This window comes from Larimichthys crocea, chromosome XI (genome assembly GCF_000972845.2).
Source record: "Larimichthys crocea isolate SSNF chromosome XI, L_crocea_2.0, whole genome shotgun sequence".
In the NCBI taxonomy this organism is placed as follows: Eukaryota; Metazoa; Chordata; class Actinopteri; family Sciaenidae; genus Larimichthys; species Larimichthys crocea.
In genome coordinates, this window is record NC_040021.1 from 12686062 (window position 1) to 12697031 (window position 10970).

A 10970-nucleotide genomic window follows, 5' to 3' on the forward strand; every position below is an offset into this window, starting at 1 on the left:
AAGAGAGGAGGCGGTGAGGATGGAGAAGAGAAGAGCAAAGAGACATGAGGAAGTAGGCATGGCCGACAAAGAGAGAACAGAGGGTGTCTGACATGGAGATCCAAAAAAAAGTGACAGGCAGCTCAAAGTGTGCAGTAGGTACTGTAGTGAAAACCAGAACATAGCCCAACCAGTCTCTGGAGCCAAGATTATGAACGTCTGAATCCTTCTAACTCACTGCAAAATTACACATACAGTCAAATCTGTTAGCATATTATCATTTTGTCAGGATGAGAAATTCCATTTACCCAACTTATAATCTGTCTGATGAGAACAGAATCAAACTGTACAGTCCTTTCCCATGATAAATTAAGGAAAATGTATACATTAATTCACATTAGATGCAACATATTGCAGCTGAGCCAATCATCTGAGGAAAATATGGAGAGAATACTGAAAAGAAGCCAAGTGAATGCTGGGTTTCCATATGTTACGCCTAATCACTTATAATTAGTATCAATGCATGCACAAGAAAAAAAAGAAAAGAAGTTAAGGATAGCTTGGAGGGGGGAAAGGGGGTGTTTGATGACGTCAAAGAGGCGTCATTACCGGCGGGATGACAAAGAGTTCGCTGCCCATGAGGTCGAAAAGACGCACGGTGCCAGTGCTGTCGGCGTAGGCCAGGAGGGTGCAGTCATGGCTCCATGCCACCCTTCGCCACTGGGGGTTTGGGTCCTTGGGCACTGCAGCAGATTAAAAAGACAAAAAAGAAAAAGACTTAAAAGCTCATACAAACAAAAAAAAGAATGTCAAGAGATTCAGGGAGCTAAGGATTTCTTATTAAGCCAAATGAGAAAACTCTCTGCGAATAATCCCTGGTGTTCACTGGTGTGCCGATAATGAATACAGATGGGAGAAGAAGGATAAAGTTAATGCCATACATCAACACAGTGTGTCTAAGGACCTATCCAATTCATCTATGAAGGATAGCTCGAGTAATACATCTCAATAATTGTCTCTCGAAGACACACACACACACTGTGACGTGCGCACGACGGGAAGAGGGGAAATGTGGAGTGAGTAAAAAAAAAAGAGAGAGAGAAAGGGGTGGGGGAGAGAACGGAGATCATAAATCCAGCTTTTATTGAAGTATAGGCTACTGTTTTACCGATCTGCTGGCTCAGCAGTGCTGTGAGTGTAACCATATCGCTGTTATAAAGCACATCCCTGCCTGCTGGCACTTTCTCAAGGCTTCGCTGTCATACTTCCCTCTGATAGAAGAGCTGGCAGGCCTCTCTGATTCAGAGTCTGTTCTGAATACCTGATCATTTGATACACATTCAATAGTATGAGAGGGTGAATGGGACTTCTCTTGTACAAACATGTGCACAATGTCTATGTAGTGGGTACAAGAAAGCTTGAATAGAATATTTAGGTGCTACGTACAATTAAAGACAACCTTCAGCTAAGGGTTAGATTTTTTTTGTTTTGTTTTTTTGCAGTGGAGACAGCATGAAATATAATATGCCACCACGGGCGCTGTGTCTGCTAAGCAATAAAGTTATGAAAAGGAAGTTATGTTTTTGTTGATATCACATAACAGAGCTATCGGCGTTTATTGTATTGAATTTTTTGGCTGAGGAATGCTGCTGCAACCCCTGGTGGGCAATACCGCAAACGAATGGAGGCGTCGGATATTGTATGACTAGAATTTTAAATGAAGAACGGAGGGAAGAAGTGGGAGGCGAGACAAACAGAAGGAGAGAGAGAGAGAGAGAGAGAGAGAGAGAGAGAGAGAGAGAAACAATGAATCTGGCACCCACAGAGAGAAATAATAGCTCCCCAAATTTTAAGGCCTAAGTATCAGAGAGCACCTCAGGAAATAGGCGATTTAACACACCTTTGAGACTCTTGGCTGAGGAGGAACAGACAAGAACATGGAGCCATTATGAGAGCCATAGGTAGTCGGCATTTCTCTTTTTGTTGTTTAGCTTCCTATTTGAATCTTTTTTTTCTATTTCACTTTCATACTGCCTCCCCTCCTATCTCTCGCTCCCATTATGAATTGTATACAGTATGTTGTTCTGCGGCTGAGAGGGCTCCATTTCCACATAGATGGCTTTTTTGGGGGAGTTGGAAAATTGGATGCTACTGTCCTGATTTTATTTTATTTTTTTCCCTTTTCTTTTTCTCCTGGCGATGATGGGGGCAGAAGTTGGGGAGAATTACACCCTTCTATCTAAAGCCCCACAGATACATTTATCAGGGCTCAACACTTATGAATTATGTACACGGCTGGGAGATGACTCCAGCGTAACAGGAGCAGACAGGGTGGGAGGGCAGGGAAAGAGAAAAGAGACAGAGAGTGATACGCAGGTGTGGATGCACTGACGTGTTCACGCACGGGAGAGGATGCGCGCACACGGGGGCGCACGAGCAAGTAAAGGAGGCAGTAACGCACGCGCACGCACGCTCCTCCATTAAAAGCAAATGCCGTTGAAGGCAGGATCACAGCAAAATCCATTAGGACAAATCTCCGTGAAATGAAATGAAGTAAAAGGAAAATGAAAAAGGAGGGATGGAATGGAATGGAAAAAGAGGAGGGAGGCCGGGGTTTACACGGGCCCAGGGGCTACTGTTATCCACACTATGAGCCATTAGAACAACGGCCCACAATGACGGCTAGCCAGAGCAGAACAAATATTTTGTGTGAGAGAGACAGAGGAGGGGTAGGAAAGATTACGAAAATGAAGGGGAAAAAATGTGAGAAAGGAGTAGTGGAGATACTGACAAAACCTACTAAAGTTACACTCACTCTTGCAACAGTGTGTATGTGCAGAAGAAAAAAAAACTGAAATTCTGAAGAACACTCCTGTTTTTCTTTTTTCTTTAAAGTGATGCACTATAGCTCAGACCTTTTGTGATAATAGCTTTTTTCAAATGACTGTGATGGCTTTCACTGCAGAGATATGAAACAATCCTGGTGGAAGCTGGTGCAGTCGAGCTGTAGCTTTCAGCCAATTCATCTGGTTTCCTATGGATCACCATCACTATGGAGTGTCAAAGGTTAGAAATGTAAAGTCGACATGTAGTGGCTCCAAAGTTGCAAACCTACATTGATTTTTTTTTTTTTACTTTCAAAAGTAAGTAACATAATTTTATCACCTTATAAAGTTGCCATGGTGATAATGTGAGCTAACCTTTACACAACCAGCATATAGAGCAACATTAGATCTCATTTCTCTAACCACCTGATAACGTCCACTGTCCTTTTAGTTCTCTTTTGGGTTGATCACATATGGCTGCCTAATTTTTGCTTCTGTGTAGGGAGCGTACAGTGATTTTTATCAAACTTTTTTTGCTGAAATTAGAGCTGACGAGAGCGGTGACAGTGAACTGAACAATAAAGTCCTGGGTCTGAATGAGCTGAAAGACACAGAAATGCACAGCATTGCACCAAATTCTCTGTAGGTTCATCACTACAAACAACCCTTTTTACATTCCACACAGGGATTTGATCTATTGCTAAAACATACATTTGGATTAGTGAAGCTTTAAGTAAAAACAGACAAAGAAACTACAATAATAAAAAAAAGGATTTCAATAAACCTTTTTTTTAAAACATCTAAGTGTGTTAAATTTTTCAACTTCTCAAACAGAAAGTTTGGCCTTCACCACATTTAAAGCAACAAAAAACCAACAGAGCAGAGCAGCAGCTAACCAAACAATCAAGGCTATTTATTTTTATCTTTATCAGCCACTACAAGGCTGAGTTTAATGAGTGGCGCTGAGGGACGGTGGTGATTATCTGAGTTGCTGTTCACACTGTCCCTCACACATTCCAATTAGCCGCCATGGTCGATATTTCTCTGTGATACAAAGTTAAAGCAGATGTATTCACAAACAGATATGTACGCTCAGACACACTAACACATCTGTAGATACTAAGACCACTGGTTAATAAACACCACAGATGTCAAAAACAGCCTGTTCATTGAGTATGAAACAGTCAAACGTGAGCTTCTCTTGTCTTGTGACAAAGCTCAGATCATTCCATTTTTTAAATGCCCAACTCTGAAGTGAGAGATGAATTGAGATGTCGGACACTGAAGATAGATGTAATCATTTCCGAAATTCACATTTTTGTACTTAGGGTATTTTTAGTAATACTGACTTGAGCACATTCTAAATGTCTAGTTGACCAATCAGACTTGTTGTACAGTCAGGAATCATCATCATTTTACATCTTGACAGGTGTGGTACTGCATGTGTCTTATTTACGCTATTATACAATGTGACACATTGCATTGTGGGATTGTTAGCAGACAGTAGTGTAAATACGATGGACACGATTTTGTTTTGTTCCATTATGAGGCCACTACATACATTTCACATTTCAGAATTTAGAGCAGTAAATATACAGAGGAAACATGAAATGACTTCAGAAAGTTCAATATCATTTTCTATTAGCTTCCATCAGAACTGTACCATGACAATATAAACGCTTAATTTGTATATTTTCAAAATGCTGTTGTTTAAACTGGTGATTTGAAGCAAAGTTTCATTAATTATTAACAAACAGGTGCTAACGTTTTTATTTACTTAATGTTTCTGATTTCAAGTTTGACAGTAAAACGCTTCATTGTACTGAACATTTGCCATAAACATATTTCTATTTGTAGTGCGATAATACTTTCAGCCTTATGGACCAGATCTAATTCTGTTACTATTGTCTTGTGTTGGATTCTCACAGACAATTTGTCTGAGCCGCTCGTTGCACAGTGCAAGGACAAACACACCATAACTCCCCAAGATCATCATGAAGGGCTACAAGCACAGGGACATTACAACGACTATACTACACAACAGTAACAAGCACATTCATAGAGCAAATGGGGTGTTTAGTGAAGTGAGTCATGATGATTTCATGTCATTTACCATAAACTACAGAGTGTGATTGATAAAACAGTGAGAGGGAGGGTCTTACCCTGGCATTTCCCAATGACTGAGCCAAAGTCATCTCGCACAGACCTGAGGATAAAACACACACACACACACACAATTTGCATTACGCTGCACAGCAAGGACACACACACACACCAAAGCCCTATATGACCTGGTGTAAGGTGGGTTATAACAGCCGCTGATAGCCTGCCAATTGAAGTAGCTCAATGGATCAAGCAGACAGGGCCTTGAGAGAGAGTAGTGTTTAGACAGACTCTTAACAGAGCTCAGTGGATAAGGCCTTGAGCTGACTTAACACCCACTCACGCCAACTAATGCCATGAAGCAAGGCTATAAAACACTTTGTGATTAAACAACAGCAGTGTGAACAAAGGACACAGGAGAAACCCACAACGTCGAGCTGGAGCGTTAAGTGGAGAGACTTGATTGTCTCGGTGGGGGGGACAACAGAAACATGTTTTACATATTGATATATGCATGGGAATGACTTTCGATTACACAAAGGGTCAAAGGGGGAAACAGTCTTTTTGAATTTGCCCCCTCTTAGCCTCTGGAGAGCAAGACATATTTGTATACCTGTCTGCTGCTATTGATTTTCATTTCAATTTTGCTCCATTTAAACGTGCTACATTGTGTCAATAGAGCACATTGCTGAGCGAGTGCATTTTCTCTGTGTAAGGGGGAAATTGGATCGTGTCTGAAAATAATTACGACCACTCAAAATGAGCACAAACACACTCATGCGTATGTATGCTTTGATCTTTTTTCCTCTACCCCACACACACACACACACACACACACACACACACACACACAAGCTAATGAAAACATTTAGGGAGCACTGGTATTTTCAAACTGTTAACGTTAATTTTACATCGCCTCAAGTACCATAAAAGGTATGCTAAAGTGACTCCAATCTTTCTTCTTTTTTTTTACAATGGCTGATTATATTGAAAAAAAAAGCCGAGACTGCAGCTCTTTTTAAAAGCGATAAATCACCTCATTAATTAAAAGGCTCTCTATCACTGGCACACATAGACAGAGTGCCTCAAACAGTAGGACAGAGTTCAATAATTACCTAATCTCCACACACTGGTCCTGAACCACCGCCAGCAGTTTGCCGTTACTGTGGAGGAAACAAGAGAACAGTCAAGATGCGAACAAGAGAAAAAAGAAATACAAAGAGAGCAAAAGGTGAGAGGGGAAAAGGGGTGATTTTTTTTTTTAAAGGTGGAGATGAAATGAAGAGCTATTTAGGGTGATTAAGGCAGATAAGACATTTACCGGTGGCAGTGACTAAAAGAACGTTTTTGTGAGTGCGAGAGTAACTAGAAGGGCAGTTTGGATGGGAAATAGATAAAGACTGTAATAAGAGTTTGTGTTGGATGGCTTAAAGAGAAGAGAAACAATAATAATTGGAGGCACTAAAGAGAGCAAAGATAGTTTCAGAGGGAATGAAATGAGGGAAAGAGATTTAAGGGCAGACAGAAACGAAATGGAAGGATCAAGCACATCAGACTAATGGACATCCGCAGCATCATTTGACCATACTTAACACTGTCTTACATGGTTGAATCAATAGCCAATTAAAAACAGCCCTTCTGCAAGGTTTGTCTGTTGTAATGAGTACAATTAAATGAATGGTTTAGGGGATATACAAAAAGGCAGAGAACGAGGCTTAGTGCATGTCAGCAACAAAGTATTAACATTCAAGTATTGGTAGTGTGTTTGTGTTTGTGTGTGTGTGTGTGTGTGTGTGTGTGTGTGTTGCACCTTGCAAGCACCGGCTGCCAGTTGATCTGTTTGTTCGCCTGACGGACAAGACCAAGAGGCAGTGACGAGCTGGAGGGACTGAGGTTTGCAAAATGAAACAAAGAAAACAAGAGAAAGTTAATTAATCAATTAATTAATAAAAGAAAATTAAAGAACAGTTTAAAAAACCTTAACAAGTGTGAAACACTGGCTGTATTCAAACAATGGTCTTATCTTACTACTTGGAGTCCCTTTAAATGGGGCTAAAAGTTCCAAGCAAAGAGTTTCTCTGCAGAGAGAGTGACTTTTACTGAGGGGCACAAAAGAGAAGTGTCAGGGTGGACCATGTTACTACAGATGACATACTGATTATTCTATTATAACTATATCTACAGTGGTTGGTTGACAGGTCTGTGTCAGTGAATGTAACCTAAAATTTCAAACAGTTTCAACCAGATATAATTCAATTCAATTCATTTAAGAAAATATAAAATGTAATAAAATAAAAGAAATTAAAATCAAATTGGAAAAACTAATTTGAAGAGATTGTTTTAATTAGATACAATTAAATAGACTTGAGTAATCTGAACTTAAATTTAACATTAAAATGAAACAAAAACAAATTAAATTAAGTTCAATTGAAAAAATTAATTAAACTCATTTAATTTCATAAAATCAAGTTACTTGAAAAAAGTCAGTGAAGTTGCACTAAATTATATACAACCAAACTAAATTTGAATAAATGAAAAAAATAATCTAATCAAAAATGAAGTGGCCTTGAAATCATCTGTATTTATTTACTTCATTTGGTGATTATTTAATGCATACCTAATGAGCTGTCAAACAAGTCTGCAGAGCATATTCTTAGTTTGAGGAATAATTTCCACAGACAGCTGAAATATTTCAACGTTCATTAACACTGCAAACTGCATTTTCTCAGTCTGCAAGCCGCCCTCTCCGGTGTTATTGGACTGTTTCGATCTGTTGGTGAGCTAAATCTAAAGCTTAGCTGCCATTGAAATAAGCTCATTATCATTTCATTTCTTATTCTGTCGTGCTTTTTTGGAGGGCTACAACAAATAAAAATATCACAGCATGTGGTGGCTACTCTGCCTACTCTGTTTGATTATATTACAATACAATTCCTGATCCTTTCTCATCCACATAAGCAAAGCTGAGAGGCAAACATGACCAGAGGAGTTCCTAAATATTTAATGAAGTTATTGATGGTGCTCGCTAACCACCTACTGAGAGGATAAGCAGGCCTTGTTGCCAGAGCATTACAGAAACCACTGCAGGCCACAGTTAGGATCTATTAACGTGCTCGGACTGAAACTGTGCAGTGAGAGCGGGGTGAACAAGGTCAGGATTTACAGATTCACACTGCTTTCAATAAAATCTTCACAAAAACGTCTATGAGACTTCGTTAGTGCATTTCAGATCAGAGGACAGATCAAATAAGCCGAGTAGAGTATCTGTCAAAGCGCAGTACTACTCACATCTGTAGCAAATAGATAACATTCCCTTTAGTGTCAGTCAGGGGACAAAAATCAAGACACCCACATTTAAGCCAAATAGCTATTATTGCATGGCTTCAAATCATATAATATTTCATACGGTATAGGCTGACTAAACTGTGAGGCAGTTTCTGGACAAAAATCCATATATTTTAGCTTTCATTGTCATGTTTTCTTTAATTACAGCTTGTTTATCACAGAATTTAGCAGAATGAGACTATTTATAGAATTTGAATTCAGGGAACAAATTACATTTAATCATGTCATAAAGAAAGTAACGAATGCATTTCTCTTTAAGTAGTTTGATGTTAGTGCTTCTATCACCATAAATTTAATGCAACCTGGCGCTAAATCCAAAAATCAGCAACAAAAAACAAACTGATTTTAACCATCAAGCCATAAAAGAATGTCACCAAGATGTAAAACTGAACAAAGTTCCTGAGTACAGCTCAAGCTCCTTAAATAGGATTTCCTTAATCAGTGCCTGAGAATTGTTTTCCCTCTTCTGCATTCATTAGTTGGCTGATTTAAAAAATCATAACTGCGCTCATAAAATGATGTCATGAAACATGTATTAATCAAAAAAACACATCTCGCCTCTAATAATCCTATTAATATTCAGCACTATTAATCACAAATTTATGTTACATGTCAACATGATAATAACCCGTTAAGTGCAGAAACTGATGACACTGTTTGCCAGTACTCCTAAAGTCAAAAACAAATAATAATGAACTTACCTGTACCACAAGTAGTGCAAGATTAAGCGAAATGGCCCTGTAAGAAAAGAGATCACAGTTAGTAAGCATAGTTATGGTATCAATAATAATAATAATCAATGAAATATGACAGTATCACAATGTCATGTTTTATTGATTATTCTACATAAAGTCTCTTGTCACATTTTAAACTTTGATCAGAGGTTGCAGTTAACATATGAGCATTGTTACTGAAGCTGGTGGGGATTTAATGTCTTGCTCAAGGACCATAGGACCTATGCACTACGATCCAGGCAATACCAGACAAAGTTGCCTAACTATACAAAAACTACAACAACTTTCCTGGATAAACCAACAATATGGTATGATCACGGTCATGCTGACATAATCTTGACTAGGCAAACTGGCATAACTGATGTAATGCACACTGTCATATCTTTAAAATATGAGCTGCCTGCGATACAACGCCTATTAGTGTGCATCATTTCTTTATTTTAGATTGTGGTAGAGACGTAAATGTTGTGCTGTAAATTCTCGTTGTTGTGCCGTGTCTTCATTTTGGAAAAAAAAAGGGGGTAAAAAAAGGGGCATAAAGCAAACACAAAGTCAAATTTGGTTTTGTTTGAGCCTTCCACATAATTTTCGAGCAACTGGTGACACTCCACTAAAACATATATTTGGTTCACGTGTTCCACATTAGGTAAGCTGACTGATGTATTTAGGAGAACACAAACAATTTGGAAAAGGTCTTATAGGTTTTATCATGTGCTCAGTGTATATGTTGTGATGAAGTAACATGCACCCTTTCCTAATATTACAACTAGGCTAAAAAAAATAATAATAATCAAAACATACCAATCACCCAAATTTTAACCAAATAGTTATTATTCCATGGCTTCATATCATATAATATTTCATACAGTATAACGACTAAACTGTGAGGCAATCAAGACAAATATCCATCCATCTATGAGACTTCATCAGTGCATTTCAGATCAGAGTACGGGTCGACTAAGCTGAGTAGAGTATCTGTCAAAGCTCAGTACTGCTCACATCTGTAGCAAACAGATAACTTTCCCTTTAGTGTCAGTCAGGGGGGAAAAAATCAAGACATCCACATAGTTATAATATTTCATACAGTATGGGTTGACTAAACTGTGAGGCAATCAGGACAAACATCCAACTTCTTTAGTTCTCATTGTCATGATTTTAGCAGAATGAGACTTGACTATTTCTAGGTTTTGTTTTGTTTTTAAAAATGAACTGTACTTACCTGTCACTGCTTTTGCAATAAGTGAGGTGTCGTGCTCTTTGTTGCCTCGCAACTGCAAGAAATTAAAAACAACAAAGTGAACAAAGCTGCCATTTCTTATTGTTTAACACTGAACGTGACATTAAAGCGCCACGGGGAGCTCTCCTCCTGTTGCTAGGGCAACTTGTTTCACGCATGGCGGCAGTCTAGCAGCTTATTGAAGCTTGGACGTGAATATTGTCTTAGAAACGAGACTTAACTCGTCTCACGAGTGATTACGATGCATAATTAAAAACTACACGATGTGCCAGTGTGAGATGGGGATATGATGATTTAGCTAGCGGTGTAACAGTATGTGCTACGTGGCTTTGACTGACGGAGCCGATAGAGTTGACTTCAGGGAGACATTTTTACAGAAATATGTACAATAAAAGAGACACACATGAAGCTGAACGCGAGTATAAACGAAACTCTCACTCACCTGTGTGTCTGTCTCTGGTGGCCATTCAGTAATGACAAGTAAATCGTATAAAATGTTTTCATCGTCGCCCTCAATTAGACTTTCTTCAGCCATGTTTACTTAAAGTAGCTGTCAAACGTCTACGGCAGCCACCGCAGGACAGAAATATACCAGGCGCCGCGTTTGGAAACGGTCGCTAAACTCGCTTTAAAGACTTTGAATACTGTGATATTAAAAAAATAAAATATAAATACGCACTTCTATATTTCGCACTCACAAGCGACGTGTGTTATAAACATTTACCGTTTTTTTTTTTTTTTTTTTAA

General features: G+C 38.8%; 1 protein-coding gene across 1 annotated transcript in view; it reads right to left on the reverse strand.

Moving 5' to 3' along the window:
• The window catches only part of nbas (NBAS subunit of NRZ tethering complex), a 152381-nt gene extending 141570 nt beyond the window's left edge, over positions 1-10811 (reverse strand). Inside the window, exons 1-7 of the mRNA XM_027283961.1 lie at positions 10666-10811; positions 10206-10257; positions 8954-8990; positions 6718-6795; positions 6023-6070; positions 4967-5010; positions 589-722 (exon numbers count right to left, since the gene is read on the reverse strand). Of these exons, the coding sequence (XP_027139762.1) occupies positions 589-722; positions 4967-5010; positions 6023-6070; positions 6718-6795; positions 8954-8990; positions 10206-10257; positions 10666-10758 (486 nt within the window). The 5' untranslated portion in view covers positions 10759-10811. The remainder of the gene's footprint in view (positions 1-588; positions 723-4966; positions 5011-6022; positions 6071-6717; positions 6796-8953; positions 8991-10205; positions 10258-10665) is intronic.
• Between the last annotated feature and the right edge of the window lie 159 nt (positions 10812-10970).